At 43.8% G+C, this 17,504-nt stretch overlaps 1 protein-coding gene across 1 annotated transcript; it reads left to right on the top strand.

Moving 5' to 3' along the window:
- The first annotated feature begins 10,462 nt into the window (after positions 1-10,462).
- On the top strand, positions 10,463-17,260 carry LOC132336675 (ankyrin repeat domain-containing protein 40-like). Its single transcript, XM_059864427.1, has 5 exons — positions 10,463-10,669; positions 11,218-11,366; positions 12,862-13,344; positions 13,841-14,016; positions 14,719-17,260. Exons 1-5 carry the CDS (start codon positions 10,536-10,538, stop codon positions 14,860-14,862), a joined length of 1,086 nt encoding a protein of 361 aa, XP_059720410.1. The 5' UTR covers positions 10,463-10,535; the 3' UTR covers positions 14,863-17,260.
- Positions 17,261-17,504: the final 244 nt, after the last annotated feature.

The raw sequence follows: 17,504 nt of genomic DNA, 5'->3' as shown, positions 1-17,504 counted from the left end.
AGTTTGATGATGGTTCATTATTGTTTGGTTTATTCTGTCTGAAACAGCACAGCAAGAGGCACCAGGGATACAAAGGAAGATAATCAATGAGATATCCGTTATCAGAGAGATAAGGGAAAAAGTTGAGCTCAGAAGCTAGTCTTACACCAGCCCATCTCTTTCTGTCTGTTTCAGAGACAAAGCCTAAGATATCCCATAGATAATTTGGAGAGGTTATGTTGGTATCTTTGGATTGTCAAGATTGCAAAGATGAAGTGTTAGGAATGGGTTCATCCTGCCTTAAAGCAGGATGATCTAAATCACTTCCTAAAGTTCCTTCCAGCTCTCTTGTCTGTCACTGTCAATGCTGAGAGAGACCTGCTCCATCACTTAAGCTTTGAGTTAGGAAAATCTGTGGTCTGTAATGCAACCTGGAATACCAAGAAATAGAAATCACAGCCACAGTGCCAGCAGTGCAGGGCAGGCTGGACCAGGTCCTGTCACCTGCTGAGCATGACAAATACAGACACCATGGACACATGGCTGCAGCACAGAGGCTTGAGTACCTTGTTTTGTTGCAGGTTTTAGGAGTTCATAGTTAGTTTTATGGTAAACTTGAATAACAGCACTTTAAGGAACTGGCACCAAACCCGTGGTGTGCAAATGGAGATGTTCTCATGGCTTGCAGCACTGCTGTGTGGCTGTGTGAACCATAGCATAAAATCCTCGGGATTAAACTGGTATATTTGTTGTTCTTCTTTATGACTTTCAGTTGTTCTGCTTGGTTCCAGCTCAGTTTGAAGCAAAGCCCAGAATAAAAGTAAGGTGCAGGCCTGGCACATGCTCAAGCTGAATGCCCAGCACATCTTTCACCAGACCCGGTGGTGTTTCTCCAGGAACCTAAGTTAATTTAGTTCCCCATGTAGAACTAATGAATATAGCTGAAATAGCTGAACTCATTGCACAGATTCACTTCAGTCTACAAATGACCCTAATTTAACCTCCCTTATATTTACTTTTAGGAATTTAAAGCTGGGAGGATATAACTTGCTGAATATCACACAGCAACAGCCACAAAAGGCTGGAGTCCGAAGACCCTGCTGCCAGCCCCATGGGCACCATTTCCTTTTCAAAATGCAGGTTCAGTATATAAAAGTCATATTGCTTTTGTTTGTGATATGGTTCAATTTATATAAACAGTAAAGTTTTAACCTGCTGTACTAATTTAATTTAACCGCAAGCCTTAATTCCCTGTGACTTCAGCATGAAGGAACCATCTCTTTGTCACTTGGGCTGATCTTTTTTTAGAAAGATTATGAACCTTTCAGTGGAGGAGAGTTTGTGAGGTGAGATTAAACTGCTGCAGATTTGCATGATTTTGTGCTCCATTGTGAGACTTTACCAAATCCCTGAATCCGTGGAAATTTGGAACCCTCCTTGTGGCTGGGAGCCTCTCCAGGAGATGCAGAGCAGCTCTCAGTGACTGAGCTTTTCATCAGGCAATGAGTGTTGGCTTCTACAGACAACGTAGAAGTTCCAGAGCTCCTCTGTGAGTTTGGTATCCAAAACTTCACTATAAACAAGCTAATTTTCACAAAATTGAACTATTTCTATTTCTGCAGATACCATGAAATCTCTTTAGCAACAGTTCTGTCTTCTTAGAATTTAAATCTAATTTAGGACAAAATTCCTTTTGAACTGACAAGTTATTGCCCTGATTTGGCTTTGCTGGCCATCAGCAATCCTGGCTGTTACACAGCCTATCCTCTGCCCATGCCCAGAGGGTGACCTCTGCCAGTAGCAGTCCTTTAATGTGCCCAGCCTTCTAAGCTTAAAAGTCTTTCCAAGAGGTGAAGTATTTTCTTTTAGTTTGGCCTATCTGCCATCAGATGCAAGGCATCACACAGTCTGCACCGGTTGGACCCAGACAGTGGCAAACAGAAGGAGACAGAGCAGCTCTTTGGGGCTACTGATGCCCTTACTGGAAGCATCCAAAGGAGCGCAGAGTGCAGGTCTGGTTTTTAAAGGTGGTCTTCTCCTGGCATTTATTTAACAGCACATCTGACCAATAGGCTGGAGATGTGAGTGACGTCTGCCAACCATTGATAACCCACTTCCATTGATCTTTTGAGCAGCTAGCCCAGACTTCCTGCCCTGGCAATGGGATGTTTGTCTGCATTTAATAGCTTTTTTTTTTTTCACCATTGCTCTTTCTGATTCCAGCTAATTCAACATACAATCTTATTTTGATCTTTTATTTTTTTCAGAGTCCACCTGCAGCCCACAGCATAACAGGGTCTGCTGAGATGCAGTACTTTCTTTCCATGGCAGTTTTGGAGATAATGGGTCCTGCCTGACACAATGGTGGCTGGCAGAGTGATCCTAGGTTTAACAGATTCATGTGGTTTAATCGTTACAACTTCCCTGTGCCTTTAGGGCCAGCACAGTTGGCTCAGTGCTCTGTATCACCAATTGCTGAGATTGTGTTTAATGACAGACACAGCAGACAGTCTTTGAGCTGTGGGGTACAAAAGAACCAGAGCATCATTAGGGGTGCTCTGTAATGGCCTGATTTCACATGCTCTGTAATGGCCTGATTTTTCTCCAGTTGAAGTCAATGTAAATATTCTGCTGACTTCAAAGGGGAACAGGGTGAGGTTACAGCCAAGTACTCTTGGAAATCACATCCAGTGCTTGATTTTGCTTGACCTGAATGGCAGTTCAGTCAGCTCTGCTCCCACAAAGGAGCTTTCAGGAGCCCTGGAAAAGCTGCCAGAGTGCTTTTAGCCCTGGGTTCACATGGTAGCAGCATGTGAATTGTGGCAAATTCAGAGGCTGATTCAGTCCTCCCAGATTTTGACTCCACTTCTGCAGATGTCTGGCTGGCATCACTCTTGCTCTCTCCTCACTGACTGTGGGGGAGTTTAGGGCAATAGGATTCCCATGGAGGTACTTCAGTATGGTGGAGTGAACTCCTGCACTGGGGCAGCAGAATGTGGAGTACCCTCACAAGATCTTTGGCTTTGCTGTGCATCAGCCAGGAGAACAAGCTGGTCAAAATGCCTGGAAAATCTTTATGATGTAGCATGAGCTGCGGTTCTGTCTCTTCCCAGCCCAGAGAAAATGGTCTTGAATTATTTTTCTCCTTTTTTTTTTTCTGGGAAGGGGTGTTTTTCTTTCATAAATTTACACATTTTCTTTTGTGTTTGTGTAACATCATACTTAAAAAGCTCTAAGAGAGTGGAAAATCAAACTTTTCTAAACATTTCCAAATATTTCCATTAACTAATTTTCTTTTGAAGTCAATCAGATTTGTCAATTTGGAATTGTTATCTCCACAGGAACTGTTTTTGCCCCTGACTTTTGTGAGCCCAGAGCACTTGTTCTTTGCAGTACAGCTTCCACCTCCCTGAAGAGGACTATAAAGCTCTCAAGTGGGTCAAGTGACATCAACTTATCTTTGAAACCCCAACTTCTTGCCATTCCCTCCGAGTCATGTGTGAGTGTGAGGTGTGATTTGCTGCAACTGAAAAAACATTGGGACAAAAATGGTGAATGCAAAGATTGTATCTCCAGCCATTTGTTCACATCTCTTAAACTGAAGTTTAAGCACAGCTCATACACATACACACACACACACACACACACACACACACACACACACACACACGCGCACACACACACACACACCTACTTATACCCCCACACACACTTTGTTTTTTAAACTTTACCATGGTCAGAAACTCAATACTGTAATTGTTTCAAGACATATATATATGTGTGTGTGCGTACTTTCTCAGCTCCTTTTTTATTTGTCTGAGGAATCTGGTGTACCCATGGCCATAAAAACCAGGTTAGTGCACAGTAGAGGCTTTCATGGCCACTAATCTTGATGACAAAATTATTCAAACAAACACTTCTTGTGTCACTGATATATATTATGTAAAACCTTGTGACTTTGATTATGTGCCTATAATACAGATTAGTCTGTTTGGGTGTTTGGTGCTGACCTCCAATAAGCTGCTAAAGTATTAGCAAGAATTTGCAAGTGACAGGCAGGCAGAGGTGCTGTTCTGCCTAATCCCATTCTCAAAACTCTGGCTATATATGTCTGAACAGTTTCTGCTGCTTTCCTTGAGGCACCAACCAGGTTCTTTCTTTCTCAGCCCCTTCCCAGCCACCTTTATCCCTCTTTCCACTGCTGTAATGTGTCACAAATGTTGAAAGAGTTCACTAACCTTATGGATTAGAGCCAGGGAAACAGCAAGAACAAACTTAGAATAGGAGGCAGAGAATGTACCAGCTGGGAGGTGATGCTGTCAATCTCCATGGAGACCTCTTTAGTTACAGCTTTGCTAATTACTCTCAAGAATTGTATAGTGCCTGGTTGAAAGCCTGGCCAAGTCAATGGAGAGTTCCAAACTGACTGGTTGTGTCTTGTGCTCATGAAGGATGCACAGGGCACAGCCCCTCGGGGTAAACAGTTATGATTTTGTAGTATATGATGTAGATAATTCATACTTTGGAAATTGTATAAAAATTATAAACATCCAACCATGCATCTGACCCCCATGGCCAGAAGCAGGGCTTTTCATTTTCAAAAGATTTCCCCGTACTCGCCCAGATAAAATCATGGCCATTAATGAGTGAATGAGTCTTTCCTGGGTGATCAGCGACCATTTCCCACGAATGTCCAGAACATTCACCGAACAACACCTGGGAGAGATTACATCGGCTAACCTCGATGTCCTGGCTACAGCTGAGAGGAAGACCATTTCGAGGAGCCCAGACAGCCATCCAGACCTATGGACTGACTTTTGTGCTGGACTGAATTTGTATAGTTCCCGTTATACATATGTAGGAACTTATAGAAATCTTAAGTCATTTCTCCTCCAGGCAGAATAAAGTGAATATAAGCTGGCTACCTGGAGCAGTTGGTGTGACACTCTGGGGAGACGCTGACACTACGTCGGTTCGACCCAAGTTCACTCAGCGTCAAAGTCCGGGGTTGACGCTGTCTTGGCTGTGGCGGTTTTATAATATTCTATTTTTTTTAGTTGTTGATCTAATAAATGTATAAATTTATTTTATAAATTTTGCTGCCAATTTGATCATTTATAACAATTTGCACTGGGGTATTTCTCCTTGATGGCCAAAACACAGCCTAAGGAGAACCCAAACACCTTCATCTGATCTTCTGCATGAGGCCAGCTTTTTCTAAAGAAAAGAGCTCTGGAGAAATAAATGTTTATCTTTGTTAGCCAAACAATTTTTTTTTTCTAAGGCATGCAAGTGAAACATCTCTGTCATCTTGTGAACTTTCCACAGGAGTCAGCTCCTGCAGGCGATGAAGTGGGACAAGAGCCACAGACACCTTTTGACTCCAAATGCCTAGACAGGATATGCCTCTATGCAGGATTTGCCCCTTATCCCCAGGATGAACATGTTTCATGGATTAGCAGAGCAAAGGGAGGGACTACAGACATGGGCAGAGAGGAATGCAGCCAAAAATCTGGAGAAAAAGCAAAGGCAGTCCCTTTTCTGTACAGTTTTCCAGGTTAGGATGTCTCTGAGCTCAGAAGGAATTGGGCTGACACCTGGAGACACTGCCACAACCCCAACACAAGCAACAAGCATCCTCAAGGGGAGAAATTTGGCTCCACGACACTGCAGCTCAGATTGGTCATTACTGGAAGCCAAACTGGTTTTAGGTACTAGTCCACTGAACAATTTCCAGTTGTTATCCAAATCTATTGGACTTCTTAACCATAAGTCCCTGAGCTGATGTACAACGCCCCTCAGGTTCCAGGTCCCTGATTTGTTTGTTCAGAAATTATTTATTTGTTCTACAAACAGAAATAAGATTAAATTAACAACTGGAAAAAAAAATCACTGCACACCATGCCTTAATTCTAAAGGCATTTGGCTACCTGAGCAGATCTTTCCCTTGCAGATCACCATTCCCCCAAATATAAATGCCATTTTCCAAACCCTTCCTGTCAAATTTCACTCCATGCTGCAGGCATGTGCAGCTGTGTGCATGAGTGTGTGCTCATACCTGCTAAAATGTCCCTCTTTAGACACTCAGCTTCCTTTGAGCCCCTGCAGGATGCTCAGCAGTCTGAAATCCATGAGATGTCTGGTTGCATTGAAATTCAGGGATGCTCCAGGGTGCTAAAACCTGTCCTGAATCCCAGTCCTCTGTACCATTATCAGCATAGCAATTCCTTCCAGGTGATTCAGTGAAAAAGCTGTCATTTATGGTCAAAAGAAAGATAATGGGTAAGTTCCCTGAAATTCTGGAATTCACTGGAAGGATTTTTTTATCTCATCAAAAATAGAGGAACTATTTTTGAGTAGAGCCCTATCCACCCTGCCCCAGGTGCTCATCTTGCCTGGCAGTAGGCAGCTGGAAATGTTTTGCTTCAAAGCTCACTCTCTTTGGATCCTTTGGCAGGCCGTACAACACAAGGGGCATCTCCAGAGGATGATTTGGCTGTGCTATTTTAGACCCTTGCCCTGGGAGGAGATGCATCTGCCTCTGTGCTGCATGTTTCCTCCCATCAACATGAAGTGAGTGTTGGATAACACAGGCTCAGACTTGATAACATGGAGGTTTGAATTTAACCTAATTCACCTACAGACACTCAGAGGGGGCTTCCATGGAGTGAGCACAAAAACTGGTCTAGCATAAACTGCTTCTCCCATGTGACTTTGACTTCCTCCTTTGAAATTGTCTCCTCTGCCTTCAAACTCATTGAAAGGTCCAGTGTGAGCAGCACAGATTAGCTTAAATCTAAGTGAATATTGGGCTTGACTTTTAATTCCATCTTTATTTCCCACCAGTCCTTCTACTTCCCTGAGCCTTAATCGGGTAACAGCTTTAAATGTGTGTGTGTGCATTAAGTATCATATTTAAGGTTTCTGAACCTAAATCATATTTCTCACACAACTGCAGTTGTGTCCACAATGGCTGTGTTGGTTCATTATTTTGGTGGGGTGGGGACTGAGTGTTTCAAATATGATTGTACAGCTGTCAGTATCACTGTGTAACTGGGAATTAAGCCTTTAAAAATATGTTTAATCATAACTTTCAGGGACTGAGAAGTTGGTTCAATGGGGAGGAATGGAGTTACATGGGGAATGAAATCTGAAATACAAAGGGAATAAAAAACGTCATAAGCCTTAAAAAAACCAGGAGCAAATAGCAAACAGACGGACCATGGTTTCTCCAAAAAAAGCAGAAAAGAACTAATCTAGAGGATCAGGCACAGTCAGAAGCTTGCATAAAGACATATGTTAACACATAACCAACAAAATCTGGAAAACTTGCTGTGGGAACAAAGACTGGCCCAAGTCTCCCCTGTAGTTACTGCAAGGCTGTGATAGCGAGGTGCTGGCTCTGCCAGGTTAAGCCATGGGCTCAGGGCTGTACCCAAAGCTGGTGAACAGGGAGCACTGAGCACCTGTAAATCACAAAGAAAACAAAACATCACGGATCTGGGCTCCAGGCACAGTCTCAGAGCTCAGTGCGTTCCCACTGAAGGCCAAGGTCATTTAACATTTGGGAGGCAAAGTGGCTGCTCCAGCCATGAGCACCATGTGCAATTCCCAGCAGCTCCCAAAGGTGATGATCAGCACTCAGCTGGCACCTGTCCCACACCTGCAGATCCTGCAGGCCCTGCTGCTCTTGGCAGGGAGGTGTGTGTGCATGTATGCCCTGCATAGGTACATGCACAAACCCAGCTATCATATGGGAAAGGACCAGGGAAAGGATAACTTCTTGGCTCTGTTGGGAGCTGGTAAGTGTGACACCAGTGCCAATAAATGGAGAGGGGACACATGAGTACAAGGGGGTCTGAGGCTCCATGTGTGGGGCATGAGCAGGAGGTTCATGGCGGCAGTGGGGAGGTTTGAGTCAAGTGCTAATCCTCTTGCACACAGCCTTCCTTGCAGGAGGAGATCTCATGACTCCAGGGAGAAGTACATTGTGTAACTAAGCAATGGTGAACCTAAGCTCCATTTAACAAGGCTTGGCACAGGTGCAACAGAGTAGGATACTCACCCCAAGACAGCGTGAGAGAGAGCATCTCAGTGCATCACCCGCCGGCTTAGAGTCCTTAAAAGCCCAGTGTGGCTTTGGGAGAGGAGCTCAAGTAGAGGGGAAAAAAAAAGAAAAGAAAAAGCCCATAAACCCCCAGAAAGCACCCCTGCAATGGGTATCCCTGCCCTTGTGTGGAAATGTTGCATAATGTCCCTTTACACCACACAGAGGTTTGAAATCTGTAGGATCAAAGCTGCATGGAGACACAATGGATGTGCCAAGACAAATTCAAAGGCATTTCACAATTACAGCAAGAAGCACAAAGCCACACTCCAGGATCCTCTTGCTGTTCCACTGTGACATCTAGTGGCAGTGGCACTGGAGAACAGAACAGGAATGGTGTTCTTTGTTTTAGGCCTGTCCCTGCACTCACCTCCTGAGTAACTTTTCCCCATCCATCTTGAGAGTTGTCTTGTATTGCTCTGGAAAAAACTCTTTTGCCACAAATGCTATGGGATTTTTACAGATGTAAAAAAATAGGGATTTAAAGCTTTCATAGTGTGCTTCCTAGAATGTATCACTAGGTCTCCACTTGTGTGTGCCTTGTCTTTGTTTTACAGTTTTATGGCACAGACACTGAAAAAAGGCAAAAGAGGTCGTGGGTAAAAGAGTGATCATTTAAGATGCCTTTACTGAAAAAGCAAATGAGTTAAAATGCAAATATTCAGGTCACAGCAGTGTGCAGTTGAGGGCTGGTCTTCCAGATCTCCAAGGCTTGAATTTGCAGTTGTCGTCAGGTAAATCTTGTTTGCAAACCATTCTCCAAATCCAGTTGTTTTTCATACAGTTTGTTGAGTCTTTTGGTAGCAGCTGGGCAAAATTTTTGTTCAGTCTCTTGCACGGGATCAAAAGCATGTGATCTGGTGTGAAAAACTTGCCACTGAGTCACTGTGTAACCTTTGCCACAGTAGTTAAAAATGTCCCCGCTTACTTCTCCCTCCTGCTTTCATGAGGGTAGTTTACAGGGCTGCATCTCTCTTAGAGAAACATTTGGCCTGTGGGCCTCTGCCTCTCCTGCCTGATTAAAAGGAATATGAGTATTTGTGCTTTGAAGCTTCATTTAAATGGAGAGATATTCAGGAACTGTTTGGATGGTAATGCTGCAGGCATCATCTTCACCTAATGGCCATAACTACCAGAGAAGGAACAGCAGAGCAAAGCAACAGCAACCCAAGCCCTAAATTAAATGGTAGGTTAAAATAATATCACTAATAAGAAAAGTAAGCAATAAAAGAGAGGCAATGAAAAAAAAAATTTTAGTGAAAATTGCTCCTTGGTGGCAGACACTGATGCCAAAACAGAAAGCATGGAGTTAAATGAGCTCCCTAAGACATGCCACAGTGATTTAAGAGTGTGAGGAACACTGGAGAGAGAAGGACTGGGAACTGGGGGTGCCAGGGCTGGAAGTGTATGGGGAAAGCTGTGGATTTAAACCCATCGTTGTGGTCCTTTCCCAGCCCATGGCAGCCTCACAGCTCAAAGGGAGGAGCCAGGCTGCTGGCTAAAAAACACCCCAAAAAGGGCAAGGCCACTGTGATAGATGATGGGTTGGACTCAAAGACCTTGGAGGTCTTTTTCAACCTAAATAATTCTACAAGGTCGTATTGCCAGCAGGCAGTTTTTACCTGTAGCTTTTCCCCTCTTCTTAAGAGCTCTCTCCTCTCAAGTCCCCACACAGGGCTCAGGATGTCAGGTGAGGGTAGGATGAACCCATCAGAGGAAACACTCCAGTCTTGGATTTTCACCCTGTCCAGGCCCCCATCTCAGTGCCTGGGGGGGCATAGAATCACAGAATCACTGGGGTTGGAAAGGACCTCTGGAGATCATCCAGTCCAACCCCCTGCTATGGCAGGTTCATCTGGAGGAGGTGACACAGGAATGTATCGAGGTGGATTTGGAATGTTTCCAGAGAAGGAGACTACACAGCTTCCCTGGGCAGCTGTTCCAGGGCTCTCACTCTTAATGTAAAGGAGTTCTTCCTAGTGTTGAGGTGAAACATTTTGTGTTTATGGTCACTGCCCCTCGTCCTGTCGCTGGACACCAAGGAAAAGAGTCGGACAGCATCCCCTGACACTCCTTGGATATATTTAAATGCATTGATAAGATCCCCTCTCAGTCTTCTCCAGATCAAACACGCCCAGCTCTCGCAATGTCTGTGAATCAGAGAGATGCTCCAGACCCCTCATGATCTTTGTGGCCTTCGCTGGACCCTCTCCAGCAGCTCCTCGTTTCTCCCGCGCTAAGGAGCTCAGACCGGACACAGAAGCCCAGAGCAGGGCCGTTCCCTGCCCGAGGCAGCGCCGGCGCTGGCCGCCCACCCCTCTCTCAAGATGGCGGGAGGGCCGGAACGGGCCCTCGGCGCGGGAAGGGCCCAGCTCCGCCGCGCTGAGGCCGCTCGGCCCCTCCCGACGGGCTCCAGAGCGGCGGGGAGGGGCCTCAGCCGGACCCAGCCATGAGCGGAGCAGCGGAGGCGCGGGAGCTGGAAGAGCGGCTGCGAGAGGCAGCAGCCCTGGGGGACGTGGCGGAGGTGCGGCGGCTGCTGGGCGCGGGGGCGGACATCGACTCCCGCAACGAGATCAATGGCTGGTGAGGGGCGGCGGCTTCGTGCGGGGTCCCGGCTCTGCGGGGGACGAGGGGCAGGCCGGGGTCGCTGCGGGGCCCGGCTCTTCTCCCGCTGCCCTTTTCAGTGGCGCTGTTGTTCGGCGTTTTTGGGCTCGGGGCTCCCCAGAGCCCATCATCAGGCGCGGGATGAGGGAGCTGCTCTGGGAACGCAGCTCTTGTGTTTCTTAGTTTTCCCATTTGCAAATACAGAAAAGCTAATCTCGGGAGGCTCGGAGATTTACTGCTTAAGAGGATCCCGATAAAAGCAGGGTGCCCTCCTTTCACCTGTCACTCCGTGTTTGCTCAAAGTCCCCGTCCAGTCGCTTGTGTGGGATAGTAGTGGGAGTCACTCTGCAAGGCAAAGGAGGGCCCTACCCTGTGTAACTCACAGATTCAGAACTTCAGAAAGTGTCGCAATGACGGACAACTTTATTCCCAGTTGTCACTTTATGCATAACTTGGATGAGGTAGGACAGGGTTGGTGAGGAAGAGCCAGGCCGATGAATCCCAACCCTTCTGCTTCCTTCCTGCAGGACCTGCCTACACTGGGCCTGTAAGCGGAACCATGCCCAAGTGGTGTCCTGCCTGCTGGAGGCTGGTGCAGACAAACAGATCCTCACTGCTAAGGGAGAGCTGGCGGCACAGCTAACGTCAAAACCAGACATCCGCAAGATTTTGGGAGGTACCGTTCCCATTTTAAAAGTCGTCTGGAATCCTTGGTCTAAACACTAAAATGTTTTTAGTGCTTTTATCCGGAGCAGTAATTGGCAAAACGTTGGCTAGGACCATTGTATCTCATTAGATAGCTCTGATTTATCACTGGAATTCATATTTGGGCAAATAGGTGTGGAGATTTCAGATAGGAAGGCCTTGTGTTCTGAGCTGTGTCACCAAGAAGTGGAAGAGCTGTATGCTTTGGGAAGTGTGCTGCTGCACTTGTTTGCTGTCATTAAGCTAAAGCTGGCATGCAAGCTGCAAATGGGGGCTTTCACAATTGTACAGTTTGCTGTGGTCTGACCATGATTAATAATACAAATCCCCTCAAAACAGTTCTATCACTCAGGAAGTTATGCCTTCTGGGCACTTTGTTATAGTGTGACTTGCTGGGATGGTTAATTTTTGCCCTGTAATTCTGCCATCTTACACTTTTCATATGCACAGCAAACCCAGTTAGATGTGTGACACTCCTGAATAGCATCTAGGTACTATGCTTCAAATTAAAATTCTAAGGTGCTTTACCTTTGGAAATGTGCTGTCTTCTGCAATTGAACTTAAATTGCCCTCTACAGTGATCTGCTCTTACAACAACAGGGCAGGGTTATCCTTCACAAGGTTGCAGCTAAATCATGACTCAGGTTCCAATAGTTAAGCCTGAAGGAATGGCATGTTCTTACACAATGCTTTTGCTTTCTTTTGGGTGAGGTGTTGGCTTAGTTTGTGGCAAACAACTTACCTGTTTTTAACATCTAAACTGTCAAGCACACTACTATGAACTCTGTTCATAGTAGTTTTAATTTTCTGTCTGTTAAGCTTTCATGTGTTTCCTGGGGAATAAATACATATCACTTACCTTTTCTCCTAGTTTTTCTTCTCGGAGTGAGGTATCATTTAGCAGATCTTTCTGAACTGCTTTGACATCACTATTTATGTTCTGTAATCCTTAGGCAGGAAATGTCACTTACTGCAGTGCTTTTATCCAAGAGTTGAGTTTGTTTGGGTATTACAGTAAGTAGTCACTTCCTTGAAGAAATAATGTGTTAAATTTGCTGGCCTAGGTCATAATAAACTATTTACAGCAGTGCTATTAAGAGCATTTTAAAATTAGATTCAATAAAGGACTACTGGTCATCCAGTTCATTTGAAAGTGCTGAAACAACACTGCTAGAAATGATGTGTCTTTCAAAGGTTATTTTCTCCCCTCACTTTGTTACCAAAAAACAGAATATACTGAAGAAATTTATAGGTTTTTCTTTCACTTTACAGCTACTGGGCTCCCAGTGTTACATGCTTCTGGAACATTAGTGTCGTTCTTTGATGACCTTGGAATGTGATGTAGTTTCCAGACACAATAGGAAAACTAACTGTATTGAAAATGAGAAAGATAGATACATCCAGTAACATGATGGATTTTTTTCTCTCTCCATCCCCTACCCCTAATTTTTGAACTTCATCAATAGAGGAACAAACTGAATGTCAAGGAGTGAAGGATTTAAATTTATCCATTGTTGCGAACTACTTGGCCAGCCCATTCCCTAACATTTACACCGAAGAAAGCATTCCAGGCAGCTTGGCAGAATCCCAGAATGAAAGTGCTTCCATCTCTTCTGCTTCCCAGAGTGAAACTAGCCCTTGTCCATCAACAACTCAGGCTGAAAGGATCTGCATACCCATGTCATGCAGCAGTGGCGAGACTTTCCCAGCACCGGATGCAGCAGCCAGGCCACCCCCTACGCCTACTGTCTCTGCAGCAGCAGCGTGTGCCAGCCCACAGGTGCCCTACGGCCCCAGCTGCTCTCTGGCCACAAACCCCAGCCTGGGGCTCTGCTCCCCAGGAGTATCTGGCCAGGCCTTGCCTCTTCAGCCTCACACCTCCCCCAGCAGCCCCGTACCCACCTTCCAGCCCTTCTTCTTCACTGGAACATTCCCACATAACATGCAAGGTAAAGAGGTGCTGTGTCTCATAGTTCTGTTACAGTTACTGCGTGAAAAATGAAGTAATCATTTCACTTCAGACTCTAGTAGAATGGAGGCAGAGATGTTCAATTCTGTGGCCAAAAGTGCCCTGAACTTTCTTCTACTCCTTTACGTAAAATGTCTGTTATACTGTATTTTAACCATGGTAATACTTTGCAAAACAATGAAAGGATCAGTCCATGTAATATGAACATTTAAATTTTGCACTACATTTGCATCAAATGCAGCTCTGGTAGTTTGGTAACAACTCAACTTTGTGACTGGATGGATCAGTTTCAACAGCGTTAACATGGTTCTCCTGTGTATTTTTCCCAGAAGCTTCTGTTAACTGCATAGTATTTCTCAGATCATAGGGATTGTATTAAAAAACCCGAATTCAGAAGATAATGGTAAATACTGTAAATGTTAGGTTTGAGTTTGTTGTCTTTTCTGTTGTTAACCTTTTAATTGTTTCTCTGTCAGAACTTGTACTCAAGGTCAGAGTCCAGAACCTGAGAGACAATGACTTCATTGAGATTGAACTGGACAGACAAGAATTGACCTATCAAGATCTGCTCAGAGTGAGCTGCTGTGAACTGGGTATTAATCCAGAGCAAGTAGAGAAGATCAGAAAACTACCCAATACACTTCTAAGAAAGGTAAGAATAGAAATGAGATTAACTTGACTTTTCACTTTGCGATCCTCAGAGAATGTATTTTTGCACAAAGATTGGCAAAATGTCACTTTTGTTAAATAAAAACTGACAGATTCAAAGGAACGGTGGACCTTTCTTAAAACTTCATCATAACTTGTTTAAAAATAGTCTTGTCAAAATAGGCAGAGTATTTTAGCTCCTAAAGCATAAGGAACTGTTACAGCTTGACTTTTAAAAAATGTATCAGAAACAGTGCATTTAGGGTGCTTTAAGAGGACGTAATTGCCAAGTACTACTTCACTGTTTGCTTGCCTAAAAAGAATGAACAGTAAGGGGAAAAACCTCTACAAATTGGCATATGAACAACTTAAAGATATGCTGTTAACAAATGAAACTGCTCTTCTGTTCCAAAAATGTATATTCCAGAGGTCTGTAGATGAAAGTGGTCACAAGTCTTGGTTAAGTGACATGCACAATACAGCCAAATTGTAATGAGATTAAAGGAGAAGAAAAAGTTTGAGGAGAAAAACCAAACAAGCAAACCTGCTACACTTTTAATGAGTATATGTTGGTAGGATTTATTTTTTTAATTCTTTATTGCTGTTATTTGGGATGATGTCCCTGGAATTACAGTTATTTTATAAATAATAATAACCAGCTAGTAATAATAGGAGTAATAATGTTGTTCTCCCTGTTCCTTACAAGGACAAGGATGTTGCCAGACTCCAGGACTTCCAAGAGCTGGAGTTGGTCCTTATGAGAAGTGACAGCTCTCCTTTCCTGAACACTGCGGCTGTGCTGATGGAGCAGCCATGCTACAAAAGCAGAGCATCCAAGCTGACCTACTGACCCTGGGAGCTGCATCTGCACTGTGAACACCTGGCACTGACATGTGCTGCCCTTTCGAAGGCAGTGATTTAAGTGTGTGTAAAACCTTAAGTTATTATTAGGGTTACTATTTTAACTAATATTTTATATTTACTACCCTGTTTGCTTTTATTTTTTTACTTGATACTGTATTCAGGCAAGGGATACCTCATTTGTCCAGTAAAATCACAGGTTTCCAGTGTATTTGAAGGAAGTTTATTGGTTGTATCTGGCAGTGGGGGGCACGAAAGACATAATTATTGATATGAAAATTTTGTTAAGTGCATCCACTCTGACCAAGTAAGACTCATGGAAAGATTCAGGAAACTGTATATCTCTGTGTGTACTTCCACATTAAATTAAATGAAAGAGATACATAATGGATAGTTGCTCTCCAAAAATGTGAATGTGCAAGTCCTTAATCTCTTGCCCCTCACAAACACTCACCAAGATGGGTTGTCTAGAGATACTTGATGCTCAGAAGTAGCAGGAGAAACCCTTTTACTGGGCTTAAAATAACTGGAATAAGTATGTCTGTATTTAAATGTTTATTTCCCCTGTAAGAATATTGTACCTCCACCAAAAAAATACGAAACCTCTCATAAATGTTCCTATTGAGTTGAAGTGCCCTTTCAAGAGAAAGTCCTTGTTTCAGATGGGGAGGGACCCCGAATCTATGTCTGTGGTTTTATTTACTTTCTGACCGATGTGAGCCTGTGCATTACTCATACCAGATGTCAGTACTGTCAAGACAGGAAAGCTCTCTGTGGCCCTCCCTTTTACACCAGTTCCAAGGGGGATGGTTGTTTCTTCTGTGTGAGAAGCACAGCAGTGTCCTAATGAGAGATCACAGCTGGAAGGAACATAGAATGCTTTTATGAGCCACTAGATGGGAAATACACCATAAGCAAGTAACTAACTTGTAACTTTACATCCTGCACCGTCTACTGTCACTGTTACATAGCATTGTTTTAGCCACGTGAGTACTGAAGGGGCTAAATGCCTCCAGGTGCTTTCAACTTTCCCCCCTTCCCCCCCCCCCTTCCCCACCCCCCGCAAAAAACCACAACTCTGGTTAAGCTACAGATAGTTTAACATGCATTTAAGCAAGTCAGTAATGAAAAAATTCACCTGTGGGTTAACATACTTAAGTCACAGCATTGCTGGAGTATTAAAACAGTCTGAAGCTTTTCTTTATTAACATGGCAGCCTGGAACGTTACACTTTCAGAAGCTGTTTTCTTTTTTACCAAAAAATACAATACTGACCTTTGCACCAAAACCCTTAAATGGGTCCTGAGGCAGGTGGAGGGCTCAGGGATTTGCTTTTTCTGCATAAGCTGCTTTTTCTCCCCTCTGTTCCCTCCTCCTCCCCCCTGTCCCAAACTATTGATTTTCCTTCCATCTCTGCTTTATGAAGCTTCACTAGGCAGAATTTCTGCACAGCTGATGGATGCTGTGTTTGTTTTTGATCTGGACTGCAATGTTGACAGTCAAACTATAAATAGTGCAGCACCATGTTCTAGTAGAAGCTGCATGGCTGCCACCCTCCCTGTGTCCTGCTTTACCTTATAAGATGCCCTCAAGCTGCTGCACACTGAGAGAAGACAGAAGCCCCTTCTTCCAGCAGAGGAGATACTTGACTCTGGGCTCAGGATTTCACCAAGTAACTTAAGCTTAAAATTCTTACTTATTTCAGTCAAAATAATTACCATCCTTTCCTCCATGTTCTATACCCATCACCTCAACCCTGCTAACTTCCCATTCTCAGTCCTGGTTTTTCTCCAGCCAGGAGCTGGGCTACTTTAATGCAGGATTCAACTCCTGGGAAGCTCAAGACTCTGACACAGTATGAAGGAAAACTTCTTAACTAGTGTTGTTCTTGTAAGTGGAGGCTAGCTTAGATTATGTGCAATAACTGTGAAAAACAGTAGTGGTTAAATGGTTCAAAATTAGTAAGAGTATCTAATTTGTTTCTAGTTCTTTTATTTAGGAAGTCAGTGTAAGGACTGTCTCCACTAATTAGTGAATGTTCTGCTAGAGGGCAGCTGGTTTAACAAGCTTTATTTGTCTAGTTTCCACCAAGAATAAGAGTTAATGTGTTAAGACTTAAACTCATAATCTGACTGTAATAACAGTATATCTATGCATTCAGAGAAGTATTTTTGTATCTTTTATGCAGTTTGATAAACTCTAAGGTACACTAGTTATGTTAGCTGGTTTCTGTTGGGCTTTTTCTTTAACAATGAAGTGTTGGAATGACAACTGAGATTTACAAAACTTACTGTTCTTCCAAAGACACCTTCTGTTTGCACTACAAACTTGTACTGAACTGATATTGCTACTCTTCATTTATAATAAAGTATCAGTCATTTCAAGTACTTTGATCTCTTCCTTTTTCAGGGTAGGGGGTAGAAGGATGTGAAGAGGATCACTCTAGAGTGGACAGGACACTTAAAATTTTAATGCAATCATAGGCCAGTACACTTTTAACACCTAATACAGACTATCAGGATGTCAAAACCAGTATGGAGAAAGTATGTCAGAGGTGCTTACTGAAATCAGCTACTTTTGCCTAGCATTCCTAAAAAATCTGGGATGGTATTTATCCTGGGCTTAAGCTCT

The sequence above is a fragment of the Haemorhous mexicanus genome, chromosome 20 (genome assembly GCF_027477595.1).
Source record: "Haemorhous mexicanus isolate bHaeMex1 chromosome 20, bHaeMex1.pri, whole genome shotgun sequence".
Lineage (NCBI taxonomy): Eukaryota > Metazoa > Chordata > Aves > Passeriformes > Fringillidae > Haemorhous > Haemorhous mexicanus.
The sequence above is the reverse complement of the archived record's forward strand: the minus strand, read 5'-3'. Positions and strand labels throughout refer to the sequence as shown.